This window comes from Hyla sarda, chromosome 2, assembly GCF_029499605.1.
Source record: "Hyla sarda isolate aHylSar1 chromosome 2, aHylSar1.hap1, whole genome shotgun sequence".
Taxonomy (NCBI): domain Eukaryota; kingdom Metazoa; phylum Chordata; class Amphibia; order Anura; family Hylidae; genus Hyla; species Hyla sarda.
This window is the reverse complement of record NC_079190.1, coordinates 503,608,925-503,628,331: the sequence shown is the minus strand read 5'-3', so window position 1 is coordinate 503,628,331 and position 19,407 is coordinate 503,608,925. Positions and strand designations below refer to the sequence as shown.

Sequence of the window (19,407 nt, the reverse complement as noted above, 5' to 3'; positions counted from 1 at the left end):
GCACGGAACGCACAATTAGGAGCGGCAATACTTATACTTTCCATAGTGTTGTGTTCTGCTGTTACAGGGAACCCATGGGTAACCTAGCCTCTCACTGATAAGGGGTTAAGTAAATATGTTTTTTGCAGGACTAGAGACACTTGTATAAGTGAAGGGAATGGAGGGTCAATAGTTCAAGACTGAAGCTGTAAACCAATGGAAAAACTGCTGCCATTCAGCTAAGGCTATAAAAACGTGTAAACTCCCATTGTTAGCTTAAACTTTAAACATGACTATGGGATTCTACTAGGGAAATCATGTTTTATAATAAATGCCCCTTCCTGGATCCTCCCACTGCCCTATCTTCAGCAGCAGATCAGCACACAAAAAGGAGAAGGCAGCAGCTTCTGCCCAACTACCTCTCTCTGCTAGAAGAGCTTAGAAGAACTTGGTGGAACAGCTTCTTGGATTCAACTGTAAGTGTTTATAAATACATTTGCATATTAATACAGAGGAGTTGGGAGTCTGAGTCGGAAGTACAAAAAAACTGCGGAGTCCGAGTCGGAACATTTATCTACCAACTCCACAGCGCTGGTACTAGGTGTGGAATTTGCAAATATACCATATATACTCGAGTATAAGCCGAGTTTTTCAGCACGATTTTTCGTGCTGAAAACACCCCCCTCGGCTTATACTCGAGTGAACTCTCCGCCCTCAGTGGTCTTCAACCTGCGGACCTCCAGAGGTTTCAAAACTACAACTCTTGCTGGGAGTTGTAGTTTTGAAACCTCTGGAGGTCCGCAGGTTGAAGATCACTGCGGCCTTCGACATCATCCAGCCCCCTCTCACCCCCTTAAGTTCTGTACTCACCTCCGCTCGGCACTGGTCCGGTGCTGCAGGACTGTCCGGTGGGGAGGTTGTCTGGTGGGATAGTGGTTCCGGGCTGCTATCTTCACCGGGGGACCTCTTCTCCGCGCTTCGGGCCCGGAATAGAGGCGTTGCCTTGACAACGACGCAGAGGTACGTTCATTACCAACATCCCTCTGCGTCATCGTCAAGGCAACACCTCTATTCCGGGCCCGAAGCGCGGAGAAGAGGTCCCCCGGTGAAGATACCAGCCTGGAACCACTATCCCACCGGACGACCTCTCCACCAGACAGTCCTGCAGCACCGGACCAGCGCCAAGCGGAGGAGAGTACAGAACTAAAGGGGGTGAGAGGGGGCTGGATGATGTCGAAGGCCGCAGTGGTCTTCAACCTGCGGACTTCCAGAGGTTTCAAAACTACAACTCCCAGCAAGCCCGGACAGCCGATGGCTGCCCGGGCTTGCTGGGAGTTGTAGTTTTGAAACATCTGGAGGTCCGCAGGTTGAAGACCACTGTATCAGACATTGACAAGCGGTGATGATGATGACATGTGGTGATGATGAAGGGGGGGGGGGGATTATGACAAGGGGATGATGAAGGGGGGGTGTGGGATGATGACAGGGGGGATGATGACAGGGTGATGATGATGATGATGATGAGGATGTTAATGACGGGTCTGGATGATGACAGGGGGGGATGATGTATTTCCCACCCTAGGCTTATACTCGAGTCAATAACTTTTCCTGGGATTTTGGGGTGAAATTAGGGGCCTCGGCTTATATTCGGGTCGGCTTATACTCGAGTATATACGGTATGAGTAATGAGTAATTCTACTTTTGTCTCATCTTTCAAAACAGGAGAACATTTTAACATAAAGTCATTTATAAACGGTCAGTCATCGCACGTAGTATATACGATCACTTGCCTGGAGAGCAGTCTGCAATATGTAGGTTACACTACCAGGAAATTAAAGACCAGAATACAGGAGAACGTGTATTTGGCGCACACAGATAGTGTACTTTGTCCGTGTAATTATACATAATGTATGCGCAGGTACACACCATGCGTTTTTTTTTCTCTCAGGTTTTTAGAAGAAAATTTTCCAAGAATATGTTTTTTGTTGTGTTTTCTCAGTAATGGTGTTATTGAAGTTGAGATATGCCTTATGGGGGGCATTTACTAAGGGGTTTAGTCATTTTTTTCTGACTATTTTTGGCGCAAAATTGTCGCAATTGCGCCTACCCTATAAATTGTGCGACTTTCCCTAGCAAGAGCTAGAAAGTCAAATTTTTTTTTCCCGCTTAATTTACGCAAGTTTTCAGTTTTGACTTGCAGTGGTCAGGAATTTATTAACTGAGACAGTCGCAGTTGCGCAATAAACTGTCGCAACGGCCATAAAAATTGACTAAATTTACTCCAGCTCCAACATGGAGCAGGAAAAGCTGCTGCCGCCCGGGCTCCGACATACTTTCTCCCCGCTACCCTCACTGCGCTACCGGGGCACTACAGTCACTACAGTGATTTACATCCCACCCCTCTCACCTGCCAGCGCCACACAACTCCCATCTGTCTACTGTTGCAAGACTACAAGTCCCAGCATGGCCTTACAGTGAGGACACGCTGGGAGTTGTAGTCTTGTAGCAGCGGGAGCTGAGCGGCGCGGGCGGGAGACAAGGGGGGGGGGGGGTAGCGGGGAGGCCGTATGAGGAGCCCGGGCGGGAGACAAGGGGGGGTAGCGGGGAGACCGTATGAGGAGCCCGGGCGGCTGCACTGTAATGTCAGCCCGGGCTCCTGCCCTGAGAGCCATAGGCTTTGGCTGTCAGGGCATGCTGGGTGTTGTAGTTTTGCAACAGCTGGAGGGCCACAGTTTGCAGACCACTGGTGTGTGGTCTGTAAACTGTAGTCCTCCAGCTGTTGCAAAACTAAACAGCTGAAGGGGACCGGCGAAGAAGTTCACTTACCCTTCCGAGGCTCCAGCGACGATCGCTGACGGAGATCGTCGCGCGGCACTGTCGCGCGGCAGTGTCGCGCGGCAGTGTCGTGCAGCGCTGGATCCTACGGAAGCCGGTAAGTTGCGCAAGCTTCCCAACCAGGGTGCCTCCAAATGTTGCAAGACTACAACTTCCAGCATGCCTGGACACCCTTTGGCTGTCCGGGCATGCTGGGAGTTGTAGTTTTGCAACAGCTGGAGGCACCCTTGCTGGGAAACACTGGCCTAAAACAGTGTTTCCCAACCAGGGTGCCTCCAGATGTTGCAAGACTACAACTCCCAGCATGCCTGGACAGCCATTGGCTGTCCGGGCATGCTGGGAGTTGTAGTTTTGCAACAGCTGGAGGCACCCTTGTTGGGAAACACTGGCCTAAAACAGTGTTTCCCAACCAGGGTGCCTCCAGATGTTGCAAGACTACAACTCCCAGCATGCCTGGACAGCCATTGGCTGTCCAGGCATGCTGGGAGTTGTAGTTTTGCAACAGCTGGAGGGCCACAGTTTGCAGACCCCTGGTTTGTGGTCTGTAAACTGTAGTCCTCCAGCTGTTGCAAAACTAAACAGCTGAAGGGGACCGGCGAAGAGGTTCACTTACCCTTCCGAGGCTCCAGCGACGATCGCTGTCGGAGATCGTCGCGCGGCAGTGTCGTGCAGCGCTGGATCCTACGGAAGCCGGTAAGTTGCGCAGGCTTCCCAACCAGGGTGCCTCCAGTTGTTGCAAGACTACAACTCCCAGCATGCCTGGACAGCCTTTGACTGTCCAGGCATGCTGGAGCTTGTAGTTTTGCAACATCTGGAGGCACCCTGGTTGGGAAACACTGTTTTAGGCCAGTGTTTCCCAGCCAGGTTGCCTCCAGATGTTGCAAAACTACAACTCCCAGCATGCCTAGACAGCCTTTGACTGTCCAGGCATGCTGGGACTTGTAGTTTTGCAACATCTGGAGGCACCTTGGTTGGGAAACACTGTTTTATTCCAGTGTTTCCCAGCCAGGTTGCCTCCAGATGTTGCAAAACTACAACTCCCAGCATGCCTAGACAGCCTTTGACTGTCCAGGCATGCTGGGGCTTGTAGTTTTGCAACATCTGGAGGCACCCTGGTTGGGAAACACTGGCCTAAAACAGTGTTTCCCAACCAGGGTGCCTCCAGATGTTGCAAAACTACAAGTCCCAGGTTGGGAAACACTGTGCCCGGCCTCCGCCCCACCTTACTGTAAGGGCATGCTGGGAGTTGTAGTCCTGCAGCTGGGGGCAGGGGACAAGCTTGTCACATTTATTATCACCTGCTCACACATCTCCTGCACCACACAACTACAACTCCCAGCATGTCCTTACTGTAAGGGCATGCTGGCAGTTGTAGTCGTGCGGGGCGGGAGATGTGTGAGCAGGTGATAATAAATGTACTAACCCATTTTTTTTGTTTTCTTCTCATTTCAGATCCGTTTATCCTGTGGACTCCTTCGGATTCGGTGGACTACTTCGATGACCAGCGTTTTTCTTTGTTTGATTTTAATAAAATGGTTAACGAGGGCTTGTGGGGGAGTGTTTTTTGTAATAAAAATTTTTTAAAACCTGTTGTGTTTTTTTCTTACTTTACTAGACAGACTTAGTAGTGGAAGCTGTCTTATAGACAGAGTCCATTACTAACCTGGGCTTAGCGCTGGCCACAAAAACAGCTAGCGCTAACCCCCTATTATTACCCCGGTACCCAACGCCACAGGGGTGCCGGGAAGAGCCGGTACCAACAGGCCTGGAGCGTCAAAAATGGCGCTCCTGGGCCTAAGCGGTAACAGGCTGGCGTTATTTAGGCTGGGGAGGGCCAGTAACAATGGTCCTCGCCCACCCTGGGAACGTCAGGCTGTTACTGTTTGGTTGGTATTTGGCTGAGAATGAAAATAGGGGGGACCCTATGCGTTTTTTTTTTTAAATAAATAATTAAATATATTTAAAAAACGCATAGGGTCCCCCTATTTTTATTCTCAACCAAATACCAACCAAACAGTAACAGCCTGACGTTACCAGGGTGGGCGAGGACCATTGTTACTGGCCCTCCCCAACCTAAATAACGCCAGCCTGTTACCGCCTAGGCCCAGGAGCGCCATTTTTGACGCTTCGGGCCTGTTGGTACCGGCTCTTCCCGGCACCCCTGTGTGTTGGGTACCGGGGTAATAATTGGGGGTTAGCGCTAGCTGTTTTTGTGGCTAACGCTAAGCCCGGCTTAGTAATGGACTCAGTCTATAAGACAGCTTCCACTACTAAGCCTGTCTAGTAAAGTAAAATAAAAATAAAACACAACAGGTTTTAAAAAAAATGTATTACAAAAAACACTCCCCCACAAGCCCTCGTTAACCATTTTATTAACATCAAGCAAAGAAAAACGCTGGTCATCGAAGTAGTCCACCGAATCCGAAGGAGTCCACAGGATACACAGATCTGTAGAAGAAGTAACCAAAAAAAAAAAAAGTGTAAGTACATTTAGGGAGAAAAAAACTGTGTTAAAAAAATTTAATAAACACACACACACACACACACACACTAAACGCTGTTTACCACTTCTGAGCCATGACTACAATTTACAGTGATCCCTCAACTTACAATGGCCTCAACATACAATAGTTTCAACATACAATGGTCTTTTCTGGACCATCGTAAGTTGAAACCAGACTCAACATACAATGCTACAGACAGTCCAGATCTGTAAAACGTGTCAATGGCTGGAAGAACCAACCAATCAAAATGGGCATTCACTGGTAAAACCCCTGTATTACTGAAGTGTATGCACTGACTGGTATTACATGTTCTGTACACTTTACCTGTATCAGGGTTAGCTGCTCTTTTGGACACCAGGTGAGGGCAACTCCATTACTTGTTTTGGACATTGCCTGTACTGTACAGGACCCCTGAAGAAGCTCCTGTCCTCTACATAGACCAGTGTTTGCCAAGCAGGGTGGCCCCATTTTTTGCAAAACTACAACTCCCAGCATGCCCGGACAGCCTTTGGCTGTCCGGGCATGCTGGGAGTTATAGTTTTGCAACAGCTGGAGGCTCCCTGCTTGGGAAACACTGACATAGACAGTGATTTACAGCTCCCAGCAGATCTTTATTACTTTTATATGTAAGGATTTGCTTTATCTATATCAGTTATCTACTTATTTTTCTTTGTCACTTTTTCCTATTTTTGGATGACATTTTGGTGCCTTTAGAACCAATTACCCTGTTTCCATAGAGTTATGGTCTCAACATACAATGGTTTCAACTTACAATGGTTTTCCTGGAACCAATTAATATTGTAACTTGAGGGACCACTGTAGTTATTGAATTATTTAGATGTGGTGAAAAAGCTAAAAAAAAACTCAAAAACAAAAGATCCAGAAGGAAACCAGCAGCCAAACCTATTCAGACAGCAGGAAAAAGGAACAGACTATTTTTTCTACTACATGAAGTAAATTTCCCTCTTTTGCCTATGTGTGCCAAATTTATTAATGCCGTGCAACAATTTAGTAAATTTGTCGCACATAGTCAAAAATGAAGTAGAAAAAAACAGGGTAAAAACCAGACTACATAGTAAAAGATTAGTAAATGCCCCCCTATATGTTTTTGGGATAGAATATAACTTTTTTCTACGAACGATTTATACTATATATTCAGAACCATGCGTTTTTTCGGTGTCTTTCAAGAGAATTTTCTAGGAAAATGGTTTTGTTGCACTTTTTCAGTAATGATGTTCATGGTTCTATTGAAGCGGATATATGCCCTACATGTTTTTTTGGTACAGAATGTAGTTTTACTATTAACGTTTTATACTTTACACTACGGGTCGACCGATTATCGGTTTGGTCGATATTATCGGCTGATAATCGCGATTTTGGACATTATCTGTAATTACCATGCCGATAATGCCCCGCCCACCGGCCAGAGACGACCATCACCACTGCTGCCCCATTGCCTCCCCCCATCCTCTGCCCACATGCCTCCGCCGCTGCCCCATTGCCTCTGTGTTATAATTACCTGTTCCCGGGGGTCTGCAATCCTTCTGGCTCCTGCGCTATTGCTGTGCGCTGCACTGCGTAGCGTAATGACGAGTGACGTCCCCAACACGACGTCACCGTCAGTGCGCACAGTGACAGCGCAGGACGCTGACGGAGCCAGAAGGATTGCGGACCCCCGGGAGCAGGTAATTATAACACCGGGGATGGGGGTAGGCGATGTGGCGGCGGCGGTATGTGGCCAGAGGATGGGGGAGAGGCGATGGGGCAGCGGCATGTGGCCAGAGGATGGGGGGAAGCAATGGGGCAGCAGCGGCAGTATGTGGCCAGAGGATGGGGGGGAAGCAATGGGGCAGCAGCGGCAGTATGTGGCCAGAGGATGGGGGGGAAGCAATGGGGCAGCAGCGGCGGTATGTGGCCAGAGGATGGGGGGGAGGCGATGGGGTAACCGTGGGGGTTAGTCTTAGGACAGGCAGGGGGAGAGAAGCGGGCGGCGGTGGTCTCTGGCCCCGCTAAAGCCGCTGCAGTTCATTGATTTAAAGCGCCCGCTTTAAATCATTGATCTGCAACGGCTTCTGCCCCGCCGGGGGGGGGGGGGGCGGTCAGTTGAAATAGCCGATAACTTATACCGGAATATAGGTATAAGTTATCGGCTATCTGCCTGAAAGGTGACAGATTATCGGTATCTGCCCTAAAAAAAAATCTATCTGTCGATCCCTACTTTATACCATATACTATACAAGTAGTTATATATACCTTTAGTGAGTCTGGCTTATAATGGTATTTCCCACTGGTGTTTATCCGCCCATAATCCTGACATCATTTGAGGGGCGCATTTTTCTTGGATTGGATGTCACGTGTTCTATATAGGTGTGTATATATACCGAACAGTGTGTTAGGTGTATGAGCCATGATTAAGACTTGTTAACATGTCGAAACGCGTTGGCGTTTCGTTTGGGCTTTTATATTTAGTTTTTTCACTTATTTTCCACCTGTATGATTTTACTCCAGTTTTTCTCATTAAAGTTGGATTTTAATTTTTTGGGAGCCGGATATCCGCCTACATTTTCCTTGTAGCTGCAGCACCTGGAGTCCCGGCTGTAGTGTTTCCTTCCGAGCTTCCTCACACATTCACGCTGCTGCTGCCGAGTCCCTATCCAGTGGAGGGGTGAGCTGGTTCATGTGTGGTTTTTTGCTTCGGCTCTCTGCATGAAAAGAGCTATGTCTACCATGGCACGAAGCTGGGGCCGACGCGCCCCCTCCATGCTTTTCTGTGTAAGAGCCGAAGCGTCTTACAGGAGAACGAGGGGTCCCAGCGGTCGCCTTCCCCTCTGTAGAACAGTGTATAATGTTGTGTCCCCTAAAAATAACCCAACACTAGGGCAGATACCGATAATCGGTGGAGGTTAGGGCCGCTAGCCAATAACTTATACCGATATTCCAGTATAAGTTAACGGCTATTTATCCCAGGGTGACACCAGGGTGACGCGGTTTCTGGCGCTGTTTACCGTATGATATGTGGGTCCTTGTTGTGGACAATGGAGGCGACTGCTGAAATATGAGCCAAGATTTCTCTCTTCTCCATTGGACAGAACAAAAAATTTGCATTATGGGCGAGACCGATGACCACATGGTGAGCAGCGCTAGAAACCGGGTCACCTGCACCTACCTATAAATTCAAGTTAGTGCAGGTGACTCTGCTGTAAGATTGTCTTTAATATTAGGTAGTATCCCCCTGCAGACGTGAGTAGCAGCCCCCCCTGTAGAATACAGCCCCCCCTTGTAGACAGCAGGCACAGCCCCCCTTGTAAACAGCAGGGCCCCCCCATTAGACATTAGTAGCAGGCCCCCTGTAGACCGCAGCCCCCACCCTTGTAAACAGCTCACCTGCGGCTGTCCTCTGCTGTCCTCCCGTCCTATGGAGGAGCATGTGACATACACGTCACTCTGCTTCCTCCGTAGCGTTACGCTGGGCGCAGTGGAGGAGGTGAAGTGACGTGTGTGTCACATGCTCCTCCATAGAACGCTATTATGCGGACGGGGCAGCGGAGCAGCAGCAGGTAACGGATTTGGGATCGGTGACATTGAATGAGTCCCCGATACCAGGGAAATGACTAGTATCGGCCCAAATACCGATACTAGTATCGGTATCGGGACATCCCTAGTTACGGCCATGCCCCCTTAATGCAAGCCTATGGGAGGGGGCGTGACGCGTCACGCCCCCTCCCATAGACTTGCATTGAGGGGGCATGGCCGTGATGTCACGAGCGGTGCGTGGACGTGACGTCATGAGCCTCCAGTGCTGCACCCGACGCTTTAAACGAACACCGGGTGCAGTGCCGGGTCCCCCACGATCAGACATCTTATCCCCCTATCCTTTAGATAGGGGATAAGATGTCTAGGGGCGGAGTACCCCTTTAAGCCTCTTGGATATGGAGTTCACCAGATCTTCACAGGTTGTCCCTTCTCTTCCCTCCTCCATGATGACATCACAGAGCTGGGGGATGATATAGACCTTGCGCTCCCCGCCCCCCGCCTACCTTCTGTTTGAGGATTCCCCACACCTGTCCAGAGGGAAAGTTACTGCGTTGCCCATAGCAACCAATCAGATCGCTTCTTTCATTTTTCAGAGGCCTTTATCACAAATGAAAGCAGAGATCTGATTGGTTGCTATGGGCAACTCAGCAACTTCTCCTCTGGACGGGTTTTGATAAATCTCCCTCATTGTATCAGTGCCGCATTGTGTATATTAGAGCTGCACGATATGAGGAAAACTTCATATTGCGATATGATAAACAAATCCTAAAACTCAGATTTTTATGTCTGGTTGAGGTGGCCCCACAGATGCCCAATAGGGTTTAGGTCTGGAGACCGGTCCATCACCTTTACAAGGCAGTGGTGGTCTTGGAGGTGTTTGGGGTCTTTATCATGTGTGAATACTCTGAAGGGAGGGGATCCTGCTCTGCCTCAGTATGTCACAGGACATGTTGGCCTTCATGGTTCCCCCAATGATCTGTAGCCCCCCAGTTCCAGCAGGACTCATGCACCCCCAGACCATGACCCCCTGCACCACCATGATGACTGTAGACAGGACGCACTTGTCTTTGTCCTCCTCACCTGGTTACATAATATGAGGGGAGGACGCACATATGTGAGAGATTCGGGGAGATTTATCAAAACCTGTCCAGAGGAAGAGTTACAGAGTTGCCCATAGCAACCAATCAGATCGCTTCTTTCATTTTGCAGAGGCCTTTATCATTAATGAAAGCAGCGATCTGATTGGTTGCTATGGGCAACTCAGTAACTCTTCCTCTGGACAGGTTTTGATAAATCTCCCTCATTGTATCAGTGCCGCATTGTGTGTATTAGAGCTGCACGATTTGGGGAAAACTTCAAATTAACTCCTTAATGACGCAGGACGTACATTTACGTCCTGCGCCAGCTCCCGCGATATAGCGGGTCGGTCCCGGCAGCCATCAACGGCTGGGACCCGCAGCTAATACTGGACATCACCAATGGCGATGATGCCCGGTATTAACCCTTCAAACAAGGCGATCAAAGTTGACTGCCGCGTCTGAAGTGAAACCGAAAGCATCCCGGCAGCTCAGTGAAATTGCGGCGTCCCGAACAGCTTGCAGGACACCAGGAGGATCCCTACCTGCCTCCTGCTTGTCCAATTGCCGATTGACTGCTCATGCCTGAGATCCAGGCAGGAGCAGTCGAGCAGCGATAACACTGATCAATGCCATGTCCTACACTGATTTCCTACACTCATCAATGGCAGTGATCAGTGTAGGAAATCATTGAGTGCAGTGTTATAGTCCCCTATGGGAGCTATAACATTGCAAAAAAAAAAAGTCAAAATTAAGTGTTAATAAATGTGATTTAACCCCTTCCCTAATAAGTCAGAATCGCCCCCCTTTTCCCAAAAAAAACTATGTAAATAAAAATAAACATCTGTGGTATCGCCATGTGTGTAAATGTCTGAACTATAAAAATATATCTTTAATTAAACCGCACGGTCAATGGCGTACACGTAAAAAAATTCCAAAGTCCGAAATAGCGTATTTTTAGTCACTTTTTAAATCATTAAAAAATGAATAAAAACCAATCAAAAAGTCCAATAAAAAAAAATGGTACTGATTAAAAACTTCAGATCACGGTGCAAAAAATTTGCCCTCATACCGCCCCATACGCAGAAAAATAAAAAAGTTATAGGGGTCATAAGATGACATTTTTAAACGTATACATTTTCCTGCATGTAGTTATGATTTTTTTTCCAGAAGTGCGACAAAATCAAACCTATATAAGTAGGGGATCATTTTAACCGTATGGACCTAAAGAATAAAGATAAGGTGTCATTTTTACCGAAAAATACACTGCGTAGAAACGGAAGCCCCCAAAAGTTACAAAATTTTGTTTTTTTTTCAATTTTGTCACACAATTATTATTTTTTCCGTTTCACCTTGGATTTTTGGGTAAAATGACTGATGTCACTGCAAGTAGAATTGTTAGCGCAAAAAATAAGCCATAATATGGATTTTAGGTGCAAAATTTAAAGGGTTATGATTTTTAAAAGGTAATGAGGAAAAAACGAAAATGCCTGTTCAGGCATGCTGGGAGTTGTATTTCTGCAACAGCTGGAGGCACCAAGGTTGGGAAACACTGGCATAATATCTAACCGTCTCTCCCCCTCTGATGCAGCTTTGGTGACATTTCGTTTCTCTCTGTAGCTCTTGTAGGGGACGATCTCGTTCTTTCACACGTACCAATGTGCCCAGAAACTCCTCTGTAGATTTATTACCAAATCTTCCTTCCTTTTTCAGGTTCCTTAGGTACAAGACAATGGTCCTTTTTGTCAGTGACCGACCAAGGATGGAGAAGGACAGAGACCACATGTCTGGGAGGATATTAGACCTCACCCTAGAGATGATCTACTGGATCACTGGAGAGGTGAGCGGGTCACATGACCTTCCTTGTATCTATTAATAAAGCAGGGAAATGAGCGGAAAGGTGCGGGATTCTTCTTCTCTCTGTAGTGATCAGTGTCTCCCCATACACAGGATTACACAGTAGTGAAGAAGTCGTCTGGTGAGTGTGTGACACCCCGTGTGTCAGGAGGCTGGAGCAGGAGCCAGAGCCCCGCCCCCGAGGAGCCTCCACCTCATTCACTGATACATGAGCAGAAGATCCTAGAACTTACCTCCAGGATCACTGAGCTGCTGACTGGAGAGGTGAGCGCTGCTGGGAATGCTGGGACATTATACAATAACACCAAGGTATGAAGTGTCTGGAGGAGAATTGTATCATTGTCTGTGTCAGGTTCCTATAAGGTGTCAGGATGTCACTGTCTATTTCTCCATGGAGGAGTGGGAGTATTTATTAGGACACAAGGATCTGTACAAGGATCAGGTCATGATGGAGGATCACCAGTCCCTCACATCACCAGGTAAGAGGAGAGAGCAGGTTTGTGGATCTCCTAGATTCCCCCATCATCTGATCATCACATATAACAATGGATTCAGTCACTGTGTTTATTTCCTATAGATGGATCCAGTAGTATAAATCCCCCCGAGAGATGTCCCCGTCCTCTATATCCTCATGATAGTAAAGAAGAAGAGCAAGATATTCCAGCAGATCATCAGGTACACAAGGTTGAGATATCTACAAATCCCCTATCCCCTTAAGGGCCCATGACGTACCGGTACGTCATGAGTCCGCTCCCGTCCTTTAACGGGGGGCCACGGCGTGACCCCGCGTCATAGCGGGTAGGGCTGGGCAGTATACTGGTTCATACCGAATACCGAAATTTTTGTGCTGCACGATAGGAATTTTTACCCATACCGCAATACCGGTTTGGCCCCTCCCCCTCGGGAATAAATGAATTATCAGCCGCAGCGCGCTGTCCCCACATCAGGGAACTAATCATATGGGACCCGCGAGTTGCGGCCGCCGGCGCTGACACTATACCAGTGGTCTTCAACCTCCAGATGTTGCAAAACTACAACTTCCAGCATGCTCTGACAGCAGTTGGCTGTCCGGGCATGCTGGGAGTTGTAGTTTTGCAACATCTGGAGGTCCGCTGGTTGAAGACCACTGCTCTATACTGTATCCCTATGCCCGGGCTGCAAAAGGTAAACAAAATAAACTTTAACTCACCTTCCCCGTCGGTCCGGACCCGCTTCCAAGGGAATGGAACGTTGGCAGCCGTCTGCCTATCACTGGCCGCAGCGATGTTCCGCCTCGGCCGGTGATTGGTTGAGCACACTGTCATGTAAGATGCCGGCTTCTTACATGACAGTGGGCTCAGCCTATCACCGGCCGAGACGGAACATCGCTGCGGCCAGTGATAGGCTGACGGCTGTCCGACGTTCAGGTCCCCAGCGTAAGGCCGACGGCCATGCGTTTAGCTTATTTTTGTTTACCTTTTGCAGCCCGGGCATAGGGATACAGTATAGAGTGTCAGCGCCGGCGGCCACAACATAAAGGACGAGGAGGACAGCGCTTGCAGGTGACGTGAGTAGTACCCCGATGGGGGCAGCGCAGCTGGGCTAAGAATTAATTTTGGGGGACGGAGGGGGGGAATACCGTTATATACCGTGGAACCGCCATAAGTTAAAAAAATACTGCAATACACATATTTGGCCATACCGCCCAGCCCTAATAGCTGGTCATGCCCGGCCGGGACCCGGACGAAGGCCACATGCCAAAACGCTCGTTGGAGTGGCGTCATCCCGGATTCATACCACTTGTGCAGTATGTAGGTATCTTGCTTTTTGCAACCCCTATCTTGTATTTGCATTATCTTTTGTACCCTTTTGACATACAGCATATAGCACTTTATATTGTATGCAATTTTGCACAGTATTTACAGTTTACAAGTGCTTTTAGCTAGGGATCGACCGATTATTGGTATGGCCGATATTATCAGCCGATAATCACGATTTTGGGCATTATCGGTATCGGCAATTACCTTGCCGATAAGCCGATAATGCCCCGTCCCCCGCACCGCACCACGACCGCCCCCCCCGACCCACCGCACCGCGTCGCACCCCCCACCGTAGTGCTGGGCGGTATACCGGTATGAACCGGATACAGTTTTTTTTTTTTGTTTGTTTTGTTTTTTTCTCCCACGGTATGGATTTTTGCCCATACCGCTATACCGGTCGGGCCCCTCCCCCACCCTCCGAGTCAATAAAAAAAAATTAAACTTACCCGTAATGGGGGTGGTCCGAGCCATCCATCCTTCCTGTAGTGGAGGGTAAACCGGTCCAGGCTGTCCTTCTCCGGGGGTCCTCTTCTCCACTCCGGGCAGGCTCCGGCCTAGTACGCTGCATAGACGCCCTTCTCCAGGGGTCCTCTTCTCCACTCCGGGCAGGCTCCGGCCTAGTACGCTGCATAGACGCCGCTACGCCGTGACGTCAGGTGCGTCGCTGCGCACGGGTGTCACTGCGCAGCGGCGTCTATGCTGCGTTACTAGGCCGGAGCCTGCCCGGAGTGGAGAAGATGACCCCTGGAGAAGGACAGCCCGGACCGGTTCACCCTCCACACGGAATGCCGCCGGACACTACAGGAAGGAAGGATGGATGGCCCGGACCACCCTGACAGGCAGGGGTAGAGAAGCGGGTGGCGGCGGCCTATGGCACCACAAAAGCCACTGCAGTGCATTGATTTAAAGCGCCCGCTTAAAATCAATGATCTGCAGCGGTGTCGCGGGGGATAAATAGCCGATAACTTATACCGGAATATCGGTATAAGTTATCGGTATCGGCCCTAAAAAAACGATATCGGTCGATCCCTACTTTTTATCTATAAAAGTGTCAATTTCTCTACCTTATACATATACTGTACCTACCTCTCCATTTGTTATACTAAGATCTTTTTTATCATATCCGGTGATGCCGCTTTTTTGATGTTTGTTTCCTCTTTACATATATGTGGTTTTTAATGGATATCAATAAACCTTATACTTTTTAGTATACTGGTTTGCTAAAACTCCTTTTTTGTTCTTTTGTTTTTTTCCCGTCATTAATAGCGCGCGGCACTGATCGCAGTACCGCGCGCTATTAACCCCTTTAGACGTGGCATTCAAGTTGAACGCCACGTCTAAAGTGAAAGTAAAACATTGCCGATTAGCTCAGGGGGCTGTTCGGGATGTCCGCAGCGAAATTGCAGCATCCCGAACAGCTGTGACACAGCATGAGGGCCCCTACCTGCCTCCTGGTGTCTGATCGCCGGATGACTACTCAGTGCCTGAGATCCAGGCATGAGCAGTCAAGCCGCAGAATCATTGATTAATGGTTTCCTAAGATCATTTAACCCTTTCCCTAATTAAAGTTTTAATCACTTCCCTTTTCCCATTAAAAAAAGCAAAAAACTGTGTAAATAAATATAAACATATGTGGTATTGCTACGTGCGGAAATGTCCGAATTATAAAAAATATATAATTAATTAAACTGCACGGTCAATGGCGTACGCGCAAAACAATTCCAAAGTCCAAAATAATGTATAAGTCCTATCAATGTAAAAATGGTACCGATAAAAACTTCAGATCACGGTGCAAAAAAATGAGCCCTCATACCGGCCCGTATGCGGAAAAATAAAGTTATAGGGGTCAGAAGATGACAATTTTAAATGTATACATTTTCCTGCATGTAGTTATGATTTTTTTCCAGAAGTGCGACAATATCCAACCTATATAAGTAGGGGATCATTACGCTGTGTGCGGGCTTCCGTGTTAGCATCCGCCGGGCGTGACGTCACGCCCGGCCCCTTCGTGACGTCACGCCCGCCCCCTCTACCAAAGTCTATGGGAAGGGGGCGTGACAGCGGTCGTGCCCCCTTCCCATAGATTTTCGTTGAGGGGGCTGGCGAGACGTCACGAAGGGGCTGGGCGTGACGTCACGCCCGGCGGCTGCGAACACAGAAGCCCGCACACAGCGTTCGGAGTAATGAACTTCCAGACGCTGTGAACAGAGCTCCGAACTGCAGGGCAGCGCACAACCCCTTTTAAGCGTATGGACCTACAGAATAAAGAGATGGTGTAATTTTTACCGAAAAATGTACTGTGCAGAAACGGAAGCGCCCAAAAGTTCCAATATTGTGTTTTTTCTTCCATTTTGTCGCACAATGATTTTTTTTTTATCGGTTTCGCCGTAGATTTTTGGGTAAAATGAATGATGTCATTACAAAGTAGAATTGGTGACGCAAAAAATAAGCCATCATATGGATTTTTAGGTGCAAAATTGAAGGAGTTATGATTTTTTAAAGGTAAGGAGGAAAAAAAACAGAAAAACCCTGGGTCCTTAAAGGGGTACTCCGCTCCTGGCATCTTATCCCCTATCCAAAGGATAGGGGATAAGATGTCAGATCGCCGCAGACCCCGGGGATCGCCGCCGCGGCACCTCACCATCATTACTGCACAGAGCAAGTTCGCTCTGTGCGTAATGACGGGCGATACAGGGGCCGGAGCATCGTTATGTCACGGCTCCGCCCCTCAAGACATCACGGCCCGTCCCCTTAATGCAAGTCTATGGCAGGGGGCGTGACGACCACCACGCCCCCTTCGAATAGACTTGTATTGACGGGGGCGGGCCGTGACATCACGAGGGGCGGAGCCGTGACATAACGATGCTCCGGCCCCTGTATTGCCGGTCATTACGTGCAGAGCGAACTCGCTCTGTGCTGTAATGATAGCGAGGTGCCGCAGTGGAGATCCCCAGGGTCCCCAGCAGCGGGACCGCGGCGATCTGACATCTTATCCCCTATCCTTTGGATAGGGAATAAGATGTCTAGGGGCGGAGTACCCCTTTAACCCCTTAAGGACTCAGCCCATTTTGGCCTTAAGGACTCAGACAATTTAATTTTTACGTTTTCATTTTTTCCTCCTCGCCTTCTAAAAATCATAACTCTTTTATATTTTCATCTACAGACTAGTATGAGGGCTTGTTTTTTGCGCGACCAGTTGTCCTTTGTAATGACATCACTCATTATATCATAAAATGTATGGCGCAACCAAAAAACACTATTTTTGTGGGGAAATTAAAACGAAAAACGCAATTTTGCTAATTTTGGAAGGTTTTGTTTTCACGCCGTACAATTTCTGGTAAAAATGACGTGTGTTCTTTATTCTGAGGGTCAATACGATTAAAATGATACCCATTATTATATACTTTTATATTATTGTTGCGCTTAAAAAAAATCACAAACTTTTTAACCAAATTAGTACGTTTATAATCCCTTTATTTTGATGACCTATAACTTTTTTATTTTTCCGTATAAGCGGCGGTATGGGGGCTCATTTTTTGCGCCATGATCTGTACTTTTTTTTGATACCACATTTGTATATAAAAAACTTTTAATAAATTTTTTTATAATTTTTTTTTTAATAAAATGTATTGAAAAAGTAGGAATTTTGGACTTTTTAAATTTTTTTTCGTTCACGCCGTTCACCGTACGGGATCATTAACATTTTATTTTAATAGTTCGGACATTTACGCACGCGGCGATACCAAATATGTCTATAAAAAATGTTTTTTACGCTTTTTGGGGGTAAAATAGGAAAAAACGGACGTTTTACTTTTTTATTGGGGGAGGGGATTTTTCACTTTTTTTTTACTTTTACTTTTACATTTTTTTACATTTTTTTTTACACTTGAATAGTCCCCATAGGGGACTATTCATAGCAATACCATGATTGCTAATACTGATCTGTTCTATGTATAGGACATAGAACAGATCAGTATTATCGGTCATCTCCTGCTCTGGTCTGCTCGATCACAGACCAGAGCAGGAGATGCCGGGAGCCGGACGGAGGAAGGAGAGGGGACCTCCGTGCGGCGTTATGAATGATCGGATCCCCGCAGCAGCGCTGCGGGCGATCCGATCGTTCATTTTAATCGCGAACTGCCGCAGATGCCGGGATCTGTATTGATCCCGGCACCTGAGGGGTTAATGGCGGACGCCCGCGAGATCGCGGGCGTCGGACATTGCCGGCGGGTCCCTGGCTGCGATCAGCAGCCGGGATCAGCCGCGCATGACACGGGCATCGCTCCGATGCCCGCGGTTATGCTTAGGACGTAAATGTACGTCCTGGTGCGTTAAGTACCACCTCACCAGGACGTACATTTACGTCCTGCGTCCTTAAGGGGTTAAGGGGCTATAGATGAATATAATGAAGCTTCTACTAATCTCCTCCAGCAGTGCAGTATATCATCTGTATCATCTATATCATCTATATCATCTGTATCATCTATATCATCTATATGATCTGGTGTTGGTTGTGGTCAGTTGTGGATATAAATAGTTTCTGGTTCCATAAAAGATTGTGGTAAATGTCGTCCTCTGTGCACTTGGCAATAAAGATTCATCCTGGATAAATGTAAAGTTCTCCCCTGTAGATGATGGAGTAAATAAGAGCACAATGCCAGTCAGCTGCTACTAAGCCAACAGAATACTGTCATGTACTGAAGGAGTCATTGGCCATAATCTTACTGCTTTACAGAACATTAGTGCAGCCTCATCTAGAACAGACAATTTCGTTTTGAAAACATCACATGGAAGACAATAAAAGTGATAAGAGGCCCGGAGAACCTGGAAGGTTTTTTAAAAAAAATTTTTTAAACCAACTGGTGCCAAAAAGTTAAACAGATTTGTAAGTTACTTCTATTAAAAAATCTTAATCCTTCCAGTACTTATCAGCTGCTATATGCTCCACAGGAAGTTCTTTTCTTTTTTGAATTTCCTTTCTGTCTGTCCACAGTGCTCTCTGCTGACACCTCTGTCCATTTTAGGAACTGTCCAGAGCAGGAGAGGTTTTCTATTGGGATTTGCTCCTACTCTGGACAGTTCCTGACATGGACAGAGGTGTCGGCAGAGAGCAATGTGGTCAGACAGAAAAGAAATTCAAAAAAGAAAAGAACTTCCTGTGGAGCATATAGCAGCTGATAAGTACTGGAAGGATTAAGATTTTTAAATAGAAGTAATTTACAAATCTGTTTTAACTTTTTGGCACCAGTTGATAAAAAAAAAAAATAATAATAATTCTACTGGAGTGCCCCTTTAAGGTTTAAAGTGTCTGCTCTCTGGCTGGAGGAAAAAGGTTTATTTTCCAGTAGAAATGAAAGGCTTCTCTACTGTAAGAGCTGTGCCCTAGCTGAAAAAGCTCTGATTATCTCGTGACAAGATAACCTACTGATAGCAGACTGTATATAGGATAAACTAAGGTTAAGGTGTGTGTGATTTTATTTTATTTTTTTGTTACTTTTCTTTCCTTCTCAGGTCCTTATTGTGGAATCTTTGCAGGAAAGTTCTGGAGGAACAATGAGTGGACTTGAAAACCCCATATCAGAGAATGGTAAGAGCCTTCATACAGTTTGTGCAGTATTTGGTTGCGACACACATAAAGCGCTACTTATTTTTGGTTCACTGGATTTACTAAAAGGCGCTCAAATATACACCACGTAATAAGGCACACATATATATATATACACCACGTAATGAGGCACACATATATATACACCACGTAATGAGGCACACATATATATATATACACCACGTAATGAGGCACACATATATATATATACACCACGT

The 19,407-nt window shown here is 47.2% G+C and overlaps 1 protein-coding gene across 3 annotated transcripts in view; it reads left to right on the top strand.

The window, feature by feature from the left end:
- Positions 1–19,407, top strand: part of LOC130357249 (zinc finger protein 501-like) — a 41,739-nt gene that overhangs the window by 6,148 nt on the left and 16,184 nt on the right. For 2 of the 3 annotated variants that reach the window (XM_056559856.1, XM_056559853.1), the window contains exons 2-5: positions 11,642–11,768; positions 11,879–12,264; positions 12,363–12,460; positions 19,096–19,171. In XM_056559856.1, the coding sequence (XP_056415831.1) occupies positions 12,066–12,264; positions 12,363–12,460; positions 19,096–19,171 (373 nt within the window). In that variant the 5' untranslated portion in view covers positions 11,642–11,768; positions 11,879–12,065. Of the gene's footprint in view, positions 1–9,706; positions 9,726–11,641; positions 11,769–11,878; positions 12,265–12,362; positions 12,461–19,095; positions 19,172–19,407 lie in introns of those variants that run through there. The other variant, XM_056559854.1, reaches the window with a different exon arrangement.